Below are 13,480 nucleotides of genomic sequence, written 5' to 3'. Positions count from 1 at the left end.
TTCAACGCCCTGAATAGGTTGCGGTGGCATCACATAGAACTCAGGGACTTCGCTAGGCTTATTTCATTCCAATAAAATTCATGTGTGTCCATGCAAACTGGAGACTTCTATATAATGTGCTTCCCTTTCATGTTGGCTTGTAACGGTATTCCTGTTTTGTTGGTGCGATAATCGGCGGTAGTTGCTAAAGCCAGTTGAAGGTGACCAATTGCACTGTTAGCAATGTACATATTCCTTTACACTGGTCGTACAAGGGAATTTTCCTGAAAATTAACTTGCGCAAAAAGATCAATTTTTTGAAAACCTATCGTTTAGTACCATTGCGACGCAAAAGTTCGAAATTTGGCTCAAAAATCATCAGTAGAGGAGCAAGGGCGTGGCGCTTTGTGACGTCACTCCCGGGCTCGCCGATGCTTCAAACATCAGTTTGTCTATATGTGCCAAGATAAGGCCGGAGCTCAGTTTATCTGAGTTGTAAGGAGAGATGACATCAATTTGGAACAAAGTTTCACCAAAGTTTTGCCCCGCCCCATCGTAGACGTGTCACACCATGGAAACGTCGTCACACCACCAGTCCTCGTTATACCTCTGCTACGCATGTCCAGCATTGAAATTATGTGGTATTCTAACGAGCAGCTTAGGACAATATTTCGGAGATATCGCTGTTCAGAATCAGGAATTAGAAGATGTCATAAAGGGCATGAATGAAACAACCCATTCCCTTCAGGTGTTCATTTTCAAATTTCGCTATCTAAAAGACAGTTTGCTGTGTGATATGCAACAGGACGACGTTCTTGACAACCTTTGAGACTACCGACAACCCCCTGGAGAAATCAACCCTTCCGTAAATACATCGTGTAGCTGCAAACATATTGAAGGTAATCTCACACTTTGGGAATTTAACGTGGCCGCAGTTTATGCAATGGTGTACAGGATGGAACCATTAAAGCCCGTTGACGAAATACGAACGTGACGATTTTCATCACTCTTCTGCCCCCATCACTCATGTTAATAAAGTGACAAATGCTACGACTAACGTGCCAAAATTCGGCGAAATCATCGATGGCAACTGAGCATCTTTGTTGAGCACTTTAAAAAGATCACTGATACGCCGATTCCTGTCCGTTGGCATGACGGGCACCCTTTCAATAATAGCGCCTGCTAACCGGAAGGGTGATGTGAGGAATGTACAAAGGGTACTTCCTGCTGGTATATAGTGATGTGTGATGGATGTCTCTGCAGAGTCATTTTTGAATTCTCCAAGATGATAGTGATGAACTAGAGGTATTAGAGGGGCCTTGTGCTGTTTGATTTCTGCATGTGTCAGAGTCGTACCCACTCGTGCACAAGCAAGAGGAGAGCTCAAAAAGGGAGGACTGAGAAAGCATAAACGTGCTAATCGGATTCGGATCAAAAATATCGTTTTCGCCAGCGAAACGTGTGAAAATCAGCACGACAATGGAACGAGTAGTTTTATTGACGGCCTTCATGCAACCCGTCAAGCCTTTTCGTGTGGATTCCAAGCGAAAATGTATCTGAAACGTTTCCCTTGGCCATCCATAAGAAATCCGAGTGATTTGCAACGCTGGGCATCACGATTTAGACCTCCGTCGCCTGGGCGTCAAGAGGAGTGATACGCGGATAACGGGACTCACAACGACCTTCCCCGTAGTATGACAAGGCGACGATGGCGTTTAGCAGGATTATGGTGAAACGTGGTGCCAGTGTGACATCATTAATTCCTCACATGGACTTCTGAGCTCTGGCTTCTTTTTGGCACATGTCGACAGCCTGAAGTGTCGCCGAACCTGCAGATGATCTCGCAGGGCGCCACTTTCATGCGCCTATACAGGGCGTAGGCACCTTCGAGTCAGATTTCGAAGTTCTACACTGTTCGGATAAAAGTGACCGAGTTTCAAAAAAAGTGGCCATATAATACTGTTGTGCAGTGTGGATGGATACCTACAGAGCGTTTCATTACTCACTTTTCAACTGTGAATTTTCACCCCGTCTGACTGGATAAAGAGAAGCTGTCAACTATTATCTGCATCGATTTGGCAGTGGAGTGGTACAGACATTGAACACGAGTCTGGCAATAAACGCTTCCAATAACATTCACCGATCAGTAGGGAACACCAGGTCACGTTGAAGCACGGCCCACGGTTCCGCAGAGCACGTTTCTCGGAAACCATTCTTGCTAGAGCGGAGGCTGAGTACTGCCATCTACTGAGGACTCACAATAACTTCGCTCTACTAGCTGAGTGAAAGTGTTTTTTTGCAGGGTGAGTAAATTTTGTTACTCAAATATCGAAGCTTCTACGAAGCATAGCTTTTAGAACTGTTAATGGCTACATATATGTTCGTTCAGAGGAGATTATTCTACTTTACAAGGTAAATTCGTATATCTCAAAGCCTGTAAGCTACTACAGTACTTGTGAAACTAATTCAAACATCGCAATTGGATACCTTTAACACACGTATGTTCGAAATAGGAGCGCCCGATATTTTTCAATTATAGTCTGTTGCACCCAAACCTCCACGGGCGAACTGAACAGTGAATTCTTAATTTTCTGCAATTTAACGAAAGCTGGACGAAGCAAAATCGAGATTTTCGGATTTGGAAATAAACAGAACTTCGAAAAACACTTCTGTCTGCAACCTTTTGGTCTCGTATTCCTCTATTTAACGGTTTCAAAAAAATCCTTGTGGTAATGGTCTGAACAACAATTAAGAAGAGACACTGTCATTTTGTAAGCTTAATGGACGTTTTTAAACGCAACTGTTTAATATTGTGGCCAGAAGGAGAATATTTCTTGCAGTTTTATTTCAATTAATATTAGGTTTTTCAGCAACATGTACTGACCAGGACGCTACATATTCCAGGGTTAAAACTACTTTCAAAACGTCTCAATCAGGGTGCCCAGGATCCGTGACGAGTAGTGATCAGAGACTTGAAACCAAAATTTTCTTCTTATCTGGACTAGAAAAGACGGTCACCGTGACTGACTTTCCTACCCCTGATTTGCTTTTCTTAATCCTAAGGGCAGGCAGCGGGCAAGTCTTTCAGTAAGATTTGCACAAAAATTATTTTACTCCGCGAGCTGATGTGGAATGCTGGATCTAATAATTTTTCCACTGGATGTCAGCAAGAGCGATGTTTCTCGAGTACCCATGTTTACAACATCCATCCAATAAATTCCACGACTGATTTTATTCCTGGGACATAAGTGTATTTAGCTAGTCGACATAAAAGTTTTCTGGGTTTGGTACCGCGTCATAATGTAAAAAACTACTGCTGCTATAGAAAAGCCAACGTTTCGGCCACCATTGCAGCGGAATTCTTCTGATTAGACCCAGAAGAAGGCCGCTGCAATCGTGGCCGAAACGTTGGCTTTTCTATGGCTGCAGTAGTTTTTTACATTATGACGCGGTACCAAACCCAGAAAACTTTCATGTCGACTGACTCTGGCCGCGAAACCTACGAAATTACGTATTTAGCTAGTTCGAATCAACAACTGTAACCAATAGAAGCGCATGTGACCTATCAGTTGTGAGCATGAAGTGTCAGGTAGTGGACGTACGACGGCAGTATGTCACATTCGCAGAATAGCGACATCTCTAAATCAATATTTCTAAGGAGAGAAAAGTTTGCGCAAAGTTTGTCCCGCACACCTTGATGCCCGAACAAAAACAAGAACGCGTGGACGTCTACCGCGACTTCATTGAAATGCAAAACGTAGACAATTATTTCTGGAAAAATGAGGGGGTGACGAGACATGACCAACCACAAACTTCAAACGGCATGTATTCGGATGAAAACTCTTGACGAGATAACGGATACTCAACTTGAGAAATATGTCAAAGAAGTACTTGTTTTGTAAATAAAACCTCCTTTTCTTGCTGCAATTGAATTTATTTTTTCCAGCCGCGTTTCGCCTTTTTGTTGCTCTAAGGAATCATCAGTGGGGTAGTTTGCTGTGATCTGCATTTCCTCCCATCTGGTCCGAAGGTTGCACTACTACTTTATTTCCGAAATATAAGCACAACTTTGAATTGCGAACTTTTTCACACTGTTCACATGTTTCTCCTTCTTTTTTGTGTGGTGTAGTGTTATTTTTTGCCACTAGATGTAGCTATTAGTTCGAACACTGTGCTTTTAACAACGTAAATATTGTAACACATAATGAAGTTACAATATTTACCTTGTTAAAAGTGATGTGTTAGATCAAATAGCTATATCTAGTGGCAAAAGAATGATAGTATGCTACACATTAAAGACGGAGAAACATGGTGAACAGTGTGAAAAAGTTCTCAATACAAAATTGTGCTTAAGTTTCGGAAATAAAGAATTAGTGCGATCTCCGGGCCAGATGAGAGGAAACGACGATCACAGCAAACTATCCCACTAAAGATGCCTTAGAGCAAGAAAAAGGAGAAACGCGCCAGGGAAAAATATATTCAGTTGCAGAAAGAAAAGGTGGTTTTATTTACAAATCAGGTATTTCGGCGCATGCTGCGGAGGATGGCCAAGCCAACAAACTTGTTATCTCAAAGAAGGGCTTTTATAACAGTTTCGAACAGTTGTATGAACGTTCTGTGTTATATGTTTATGTGGGGAGGAAACTACGTAGAATTGATAAAACCACAATATTGACGTTGCTCTATTTTTTACTGACACAATCTCGATAATTGTTAGAGTTATGGGGTATTAAAATTGCCGATGTGATTGGAATTTGCCGGATAGCATTTTAAACATCTACCAGTTATACAATAGTGTACTTTACAATAATTAATAAACACGATGATTAGTTTTGTTTTAAATATCATATATTTTTGTACTGTCAGATCAGAAATACCAATACATATTTGAAAATTCGAGCCGTCGGAATACCTTTCTCCCGACTACAATAATGTTATTTTTAACTGTAGGTAAGTGTTATTAATGACATAATTGAGTAAGCATTTCGACAAAAGCAAGATCACCTTCGGGGACATAACTCAACAACCCTTACTTTGTTCAATCTTCCCATTTTAAAATCTGGAATTGGCCTCTGTCAGTTTCCACTTTTCACAAAAATTTCAGATTCTTAGGGGTTCAGCACTCAGTTCGTTCTTAGAGATATTAGTCCTATTTTACCAGATTAACTAATTCCAATAAATTCAATTGACATACCCATCAGGTGATGACAGCATGTCAATAGAAGTCTGAACCCAAGCTACGTGACACGACCAACGAAAAATCTGAACGCCTGTATGTAGGAGTCAGACATTCCTTCCAAAAGACAGTCATCTTCGGACGAAGAGGTTGCTGCACGACTTCGAAAGCTGGAGCCGATGCGGTCTGAACATTGAGAACATTTTCTGACACAATTACGTAAAGTTTTCACAAAAAATTATCTGCACTAAAAGAATTCTTCACATATTTCTCCTGTCCTTTCATCACCCTAACGTTTCAACGTAAACACAACTTGTGAAAGATTAAAATTCCTGACGAAAATTATGGCAAAAAATTACAGCGATTTACGTACGTCATTAGAGACATACGCGATAAATGATTACTGCGGGAAGACCAGGATCAGTGCCAATCAGATTTTTAACGAAATATGATCCTTCAGAACATATTGTTTGCATTGTCATTTAATACTTAACTTTTTTTAGCGGAAGTGGAGCTAAAACACCAACGTGACTTGAGTTTTATATTTGATCAGTAGCTACAACAAAACCAAGTGACACGTTTAGAAATAGATAAGATATCCAGCAGAATTTAAGATACCTACATCAAAAATGAAATTTCATTCAGTCTATCAGTATTTCTTAAATGTGACTTTCCGCACACGGATGATTAGGATTCCCTCTCTTAATGAGGAACAGTGATTTAAAATCAATAATATGCACACAGCAGCAGAAATAAGTGCAGATACGACAGACATCTGTAACAAACACAGAAATGCTTCGAGGTAAATTTCCAAAGTCTAACGTCAACGTATGATAGGGAATGTTTCAGTTTCCTGACACCAAATGAGATGTTTGACAAGGAACATTGGTTTCAACTATCTTATCATAGAGCTCTGAAAATGATACCGTCACTAGTCGTCCAAAAGTAGATTATTATTTCTTCCATAAAATGGAATGGATTTAACCATTTCTTCCCAGTGGTGCGAACTCGCAACACAAAGTATTCAGTAATTTTTTTTTTCAGGAAGTGTCAGACTATTTGTAAAAAAAAAAGAAAAAAAACAATAAAAACGTCGAAATAGAACTTGTGAATGTTCTTTAACACATGCATGATGGGTTTGTATTAGTTAATTTTGTCTGTATTTTGTGAAGTTAAACATGTTTCTGCATATGCGTCAAACTGGGAAAAAATAGGTTAAAAGATAAATTTCCTGATTACTGCAACAGATAATGCAACGAATATACACTCCTGGAAATTGAAATAAGAACACCGTGAATTCATTGTCCCAGGAAGGAGAAACTTTATTGACACATTCCTGGGGTCAGATGCATCACATGATCACACTGACAGAACCACAGGCACATAGACACAGGCAACAGAGCATGCACAATGTCGGCAATAGTACAGTGTATATCCACCTTTCGCAGCAATGCAGGCTGCTATTCTCCCATGGAGACGATCGTAGAGATGCTGGATGTAGTCCTGTGGAACGGCTTGCCATGCCATTTCCACCTGGCGCCTCAGTTGGACCAGCGTTCGTGCTGGACGTGAAGACCGCGTGAGACGACGCTTCATCCAGTCCCAAACATGCTCAATGGGGGACAGATCCGGAGATCTTGCTGGCCAGGGTAGTTGACTTACACCTTCTAGAGCACGTTGGGTGGCACGGGATACATGCGGACGTGCATTGTCCTGTTGGAATAGCAAGTTCCCTTGCCGGTCTAGGAATGGTAGAACGATGGGTTCGATGACGGTTTGGATGTACCGTGCACTATTCAGTGTCCCCTCGACGATCACCAGAGGTGTACGGCCAGTGTAGGAGATCGCTCCCCACACCATGATGCCGGGTGTTGGCCCTGAGTGCCTCGGTCGTATGCAGTCCTGATTGTGGCACTCACCTGCACGGCGCCAAACACGCATACGACCATCATTGGCACCAAGGCAGAAGCGACTCTCATCGCTGAAGACGACACGTCTACATTCGTCCCTCCATTCACGCCTGTAGCGACACCACTGGAGGCGGGCTGCACGATGTTGGGGCGTGAGCGGAAGACGGCCTAACGGTGTGGGGGACCGTAGCCCAGCTTCATGGAGAAGGTTGCGAATGGTCCTCGCCACTACCCCAGGAGCAACAGTGTCCCTAATTTGCTGGGAAGTGGCGGTGCGGTCCCCTACGGCACTGTGTAGGATCCTACGGTCTTGGCGTGCATCCGTGCGTCGCTGCGGTCCGGTCCCAGGTCGACGGGCACGTGCACCTTCCGCCGACCACTGGCGACAACATCGATGTACTGTGGAGACCTCACGCCCCACGTGTTGAGCAATTCGGCGGTACGTCCATCCCGCCTTCCGCATGCCCACTATACGCCCTCGCTCAAAGTCCGTCAACTGCACATACGGTTCACGTGCACGCTGTCGCGGCATGCTACCAGTGTTAAAGACTGCGATGGAGCTCCGATGCCACGGCAAACTGGCTGACACTGACGGCGGCGGTGCACAAATGCTGCGCAGCTAACGCCATTCGACGGCCAACACCGCGGTTCCTGGTGTGTCCGCTGTGCCGTGCGTGTGATCATTGCTTGTACAGCCCTCTCGCAGTGTCTGGAGCAAGTATGGTGGGTCTCACACACCGGTGTCAATGTGTTCTTTTTTCCATTCCCAGGAGTGTATTTAGTGTTCCTTACGCTCAGTTACTATAAGAAGGCCTATTACTGTTAGTGATGAAGATTTGTTCTCTCCATACTCAGATGCATCAATGAAAGTTCAGTTTTCTCCAGTTGTCCCAGCTATACTGCATTCTTTCCGTAACTAAATATGGTAATCTTTTCTTGCTGACGTATCTTTTTCCTCCGCTGGTCTGCTTCACAGTCATAGTTCCTTTTCGAACATCCTTTATTATGTATCCTCTGCTCACCCATTGCCGGTAAGTTCTTTTTGTTTCTATTAACTGATAAAACATTTGTTTTTTCTCTCTCATCCGTGTAACAGAATGTCATTCCCTGTTTTATATGTACATTTCATATCTTCCATTCTTCTCCAAATCTCGAAAGATTGTACACTGTTCTGTTCTGCCCAGCACAGTATCCACGTTTCGGCACCATACAGAGCAACATACAGTACGAACCTCTTTGATAATCTATTCCTTTTTTTATTTAATAGACCGGAGACAATTCTTTTCCTTCTGTAAGATATTCGGTTTGTAATTCCTGTTCACATTCGGCGCCTTTGTGTAGTCATAGATTTATATGCTTTCGTCAAACACGATTTAGCCTCTCCAGAACAAAATGATACTAAATTAATGTTTTGTGTTCTAAAGCCTATTACATACAATAAACACCTTCCTTCGTTAGAGTTAATGAAGTAAATGTGAGGTGCAAGTCCTTCAAAAAGTACAATATTTTTATTATAACATTTCAGTGGTTCTACTTATGCACTGACACAAGATGTAGAAAAGGTAGGCAAGGCCATACTTTATTTGGCACTGCCTCTGACGTATGTAAGTTCTACTTAGCTTGACTGGGTGACTGTTTCAGTTTTTTATCTGTTTCAGCTCCATGTCTGGGTCTCTCAACTCCCTCTCCGGTACCATTTACGAAGACTTCGTGCTGCCGCGTGTGTCCGACAAGATATCAGACGAGAAGGTGAACTTCATCATGCAGGGCATAGTGCTGGCGGTGGGCGTCATATGCGTGGCTCTAGTGTTCGTCGTCGAGAGGCTTGGTACAGTGCTCGAGGTACATCTTTCTATATTCCACCAATTACAAAACTACTTACATTCAGAAACTTTGCATTAGAAAGCATATCAGTATGTGTGAATAATGGAAGCTGTAATTATTTTTCAAATTCGTGCATTATTTTTTTCAAAATCACAGTGGTAGCAATCTTTGCCGGCTGGTGAACAATATAAAATGTTATTGGTTGTACACGCAGGAAAATTTCGCGGGCACAACAAATGACCATTATTTATCTTTCTATCACACAGCCTAGTAGCTCACTGAGGCAGGTAGGGTTCATCTTACTTTGCTTTCTACTAGGCCCATGCAGTTACAGAACCCGTCACACCAGTAAACATTAAAAATTAATTTTTATAAAATGATATAAAATGGTTGACCACAAAGTGCAGGTAGTGGACAGGGCGATCGGAAAGCTTACAGCTACATTTATCGATCGGACTGAGGGAAAGCGTGCCTCAAACTAAAACTTAACTCATCCCGTACAGGCCAACGGTACCGAACGGCCGCCGTGTCATCCTCAGCCCACAGACGTCACTGGATGCGGATATGGAGGGCCATGTGGTCAGTGAAAATCCGCTAGAATATGGCAGTGATACTAATCCTTGAGCAGCACGAGAGCACGAGAGCACGAGAGAGTTACAGTCCTTGTGAAGTACGCATAATAACAGACATCGACACATCAATATGCACTCTCAAAACAGGTGAGAACTGAGCTCGAGAAAGTGAAACCGAAATACTTTTGGAAATCTGATGAGAGTACCTGAAAAAAAGGCGACATTGTTTGGGCGAAAGACTATAAGGTAAATTTATAAAACCGGTATTTGAGAGAGATTATATAGTAATTTCCCTCACCGAATATGACACCCTGAGATAACAGGAAAACGATAAAATAGATTCGGGTTTCTGCCGTGGCGTAGAGACAGTCGGTTTTTTCTCGCTCGATACGCGAATATAACAGAAAAAAAGAATTCTGCAAGGAAACTCCCTGAAGGAGCGCTAGTTCTGCAAGGGCTTTAGGAGAGCTTCTGTGAAGTTTGGAATGTAGGAGACGAGGTACTGGCGGAATTAAAGCTGTGAGGACAGGTCGTAAGTCGCGCTAAGGTAGCTCAGATGGTAGAGCACTTTGCCGCGAAAAGCAAAGGTCCCGAGTTCGAATTTCGGTCCAGTACATAGTTTTAATCTCCCAGGAAATTTCATGTCAGGGCACACTCCGCTACACAGCGAATATTTCGTTCTGGAAACATCTCCAATCCTTAAGGTAGTGACAAAACAATGGAATAGTTCACCGTAGTGACACTTCGCTCACGAACTTACTTTACGTAATGCTTGGTTCTGTCTCGTGTTTGTTTTTCCAGCAGTGTTAGTAGAACGTTTCCACTGACAGAAGGTGGCAGGAGTTTGTTTACCGATGAAGAGTTGACTGATACGCATTTCGTATGTGGATTCATTAAATGCTCTACAAGTGCGGCACTATGCAGCTAGGTTAAATTGCTGGGACGGCAAGAACATCACAGTTCTTTTGGATCGGACAATTGTTGCATTACTCTGGGTTTTGTGTCGTACGTTCTGGTGATTGCATATTACAGTTTGTTTGACTATTACGAAGGTCTTTTCAAAGAAACAACAGAGAAAAAACAGTGTTTCTGGTAATAATCAGAATGAAGCATATCTACAGCATACTCTGTAATGGACCTACGATGGATACGGGTACCCTGTAACAAAATATAAAGTAGCCCCGAACTGCCCCTCTTTGAGTTGTGGTTCGCCCTGTAGATCTGAGCAGTCTTATCAGTATATGCTGCTTCGAATGTTTCGACGCCATGTATGCGGTTCACATGCTGTCTAACCGTAACAGTCACTAATTCATGTTCTGTGTAAAAAGAACTGAAGGCACTTAAGATCACTTAAGGTCTGAATTTCCATAATCTTATCCTATTTTAAAATAAAACTACACGGGTGTAGGGAATTTGATTATCATTTTAAATGACCTTTCCAATGCCAGCCGCTGTTTACTAAACCACTTGAGGTAGGAGCCTATTAGGTGGACAATGGCGAAGTTACTTGTAGTAAATTTACGATTCTAAAAACGTATGTGATTTAAACATACTTTTCGCTGATACTAAGTAAAGAAATTCTATTTCTTGGAAGCTGTTGACTGTTACATAGCCACGACTGCCTTATACTTCATTGCCGTTGAAGATGGGAGCCAAAGTATTTGAAACTATGGAGTATCCCATACACATGGGGTGTCTGCTAAGAGTCGCCAGGTGCGTTTCCACTTATGTTACCGCTGACATCTGCAATTTACTTTTTATGCTCTGAAAACAGGGTTAGGTCGGACAAACACGGCTCATTACGTATTTCATGTGGTGCCCTGTGTCAACGAAAACCATGGTTTCTTTCTCTCGCCGGAAACAAAGAGGTTAATAAAGTGAAGTTTCAAGTGATCACTCGACAGAACGATACTGATGTAGCCTCTGACAAAATCTAATCTCACGACTTTTATTAACAGGGTCAAAAAAGAAGGAAGAGGAAACAGTACTCCAGCGGTGACTGGCAAGGAACTATAATCCTGACACGTCAGCGTTTTTGCTCATCTTTCTCACAGCCCTAATCCATGGTTAGATGTAGCACATATTACTTCTGCAGCGTTTTCGATGCACAGAGATTCTAAGTTCTTACGAGTTTGCTAAATATCACTTTCGACTTTCAGACGTCGAGCAGCAGTATTAGTGAAATGGTTAATGCGGAAGACGACATTGTCAATTCTTATTTTTAGGCCCCAAACGGTTCTTATCGTTATTTAGAAAAAATTCTCTTCAGAAAGAGATCGTCATAATGGTAATCATTGAAGTACATTCGTGACGAAGTAAAGTCAAAAAACATAGATGTTCTTTTCGTGAAATGAAGATTTGTTCACGTGATTACGATTTCTTTATTTTGTCTATTACACCTCGCCATGAATATGTTCTTAATCGTTCTTTTCCATAGCGTTTCCCCCTAATAGTATACGGGTCCGTTTTGAGGATTTGTCAGATCTTATGTTATTCGTGGTGGTGTATTCAGTTTTGTATTTTATTGTGTAATTTCGTGGCCAGATGCTCGTCTTAAAGGCACAGTCGTCAACGTAACTTGAGGAAGAAATGTTGTGTGTGCTATCTGTCTGTGAATCGTGTAAAGCTTGCTCTGTGTTTTATCGTATTGTAACTGTACGTGTATTGTATTCAGTGTAGGCAGATCCAGTCAATAATTGTAAAATATAAACTATCAAAGCCGGAAATGTCAGAATCAGTAAAAAGTTTTGGGCTTGTACGCCGTATCGAATGGGAGCACAACGTCTCGTTCCCATCTGAGGTAAACATTTTCAAGGGGTGTCGTAGATTCTTCGAGTATTCGATTCACACCCTAGCCTGCCACTGTCTGCGGCAGTCAAATACCGCGTTCTCCCGTGCAGTGACGTGACGTCACATGCTTTGAATACCCGAGTGCAATTGGCCGTTGTCGATTGACGTTGTCCGCTGTTATGTGGAAGACTTCAGCAACGAGACCCAGATGTCATTCCATTACGCGTACTCGTCCTCCCTGCTGAAATTCCAGGCGTGGCGACCCGCTAGAAAGGACTGGTGGTCTTCGTGGCATGCGTTGAGTGTGGTAGTAACCCATTATGAACGAATCTGTCATCTGGCAGGTTGCGTCTGGCATTGGTGGAAGCTGAGTGGATCGGCGTTGGAAGGGCCTCAGTTCGACAGTCGGCCCTTTGGCGTAGCTCCGGGATTCTCGGGTAAGCTCTCTTATAGGGTGATGGACGAAATGGTGTAGCTGCTCCAACAAATTGGGATAGGGGATGGGGTGAGCGTCATCTCTCATGTAACCCGGTTCCGCAGTAGTGACTGCTTCGATACCACTTCGCCACTTGTCGTTTGGACAGTCAGCATTTATACGGGTCCTGGTGAGCTTGTTGATGTGCAGTCATCCCAGATGCCGCATATTCCGTTTGTCACGATTTTGCCGAAGCATTCCGAGTTTCAGCAGTGGTGTCTCTCTCTCTGAGTAAGCATTTGTGCCTTTGTAACGGAATGGTCAAGGGACAAAATGCTCCACTGTTCACACAGGAAGCGCCGCGATTATGGTGACGACATGTTGCGTAGGGTAGAGGCGTTACTTTTCTAAGGCAGTATTTGCGGATCAGCCCACATTGTCCAAACGGGCTTGGTAAACCATCTAGAAACCACATTCAGGCAAGCTGGTGTACCAACCCATGGTCTGTAACCCGCCACGAGCGTTCGATACTGGCCTGGTTCACTTCACTGTCTTGCGAGTGAACGTGTTGCGTTTTGCATTATACAAACACGTCTTGTACCAAAAACGTTTATTTTATTGCCGTTGTTATTACTGTTACTGTTGTGTTATTATTAAGATTCACTACAGTAACAAGACTTTTTAGCGGACGATGGATGATGCCATGACTCGAATGCAGCATATGTAACACCAGTCTGCTGCTGTAGCGCTTTGCGGTAAAAACGTTGTTCGACGGATGGTGCTCCATTGTACTCAAGAACCTGAATTTCCGAAA

The 13,480-nt window shown here is 42.8% G+C and overlaps 2 protein-coding genes across 2 annotated transcripts in view; one reads left to right on the top strand and one right to left on the bottom strand.

Moving 5' to 3' along the window:
* LOC126268175 (opioid-binding protein/cell adhesion molecule homolog) overlaps positions 1–13,480 on the bottom strand; it is a 2,429,635-nt gene that overhangs the window by 1,091,308 nt on the left and 1,324,847 nt on the right. The window lies entirely within an intron of this gene.
* LOC126268172 (sodium-coupled monocarboxylate transporter 2-like) overlaps positions 1–13,480 on the top strand; it is an 82,391-nt gene that overhangs the window by 55,343 nt on the left and 13,568 nt on the right. The window contains exon 10 of the mRNA XM_049973763.1: positions 8,724–8,907. Coding sequence (XP_049829720.1) covers positions 8,724–8,907 — 184 coding nt within the window. The remainder of the gene's footprint in view (positions 1–8,723; positions 8,908–13,480) is intronic.

Source organism: Schistocerca gregaria, chromosome 4, assembly GCF_023897955.1.
Source record: "Schistocerca gregaria isolate iqSchGreg1 chromosome 4, iqSchGreg1.2, whole genome shotgun sequence".
Classification (NCBI taxonomy): domain Eukaryota; kingdom Metazoa; phylum Arthropoda; class Insecta; order Orthoptera; family Acrididae; genus Schistocerca; species Schistocerca gregaria.
This window is presented reverse-complemented; position numbering and strand designations above follow the sequence as displayed.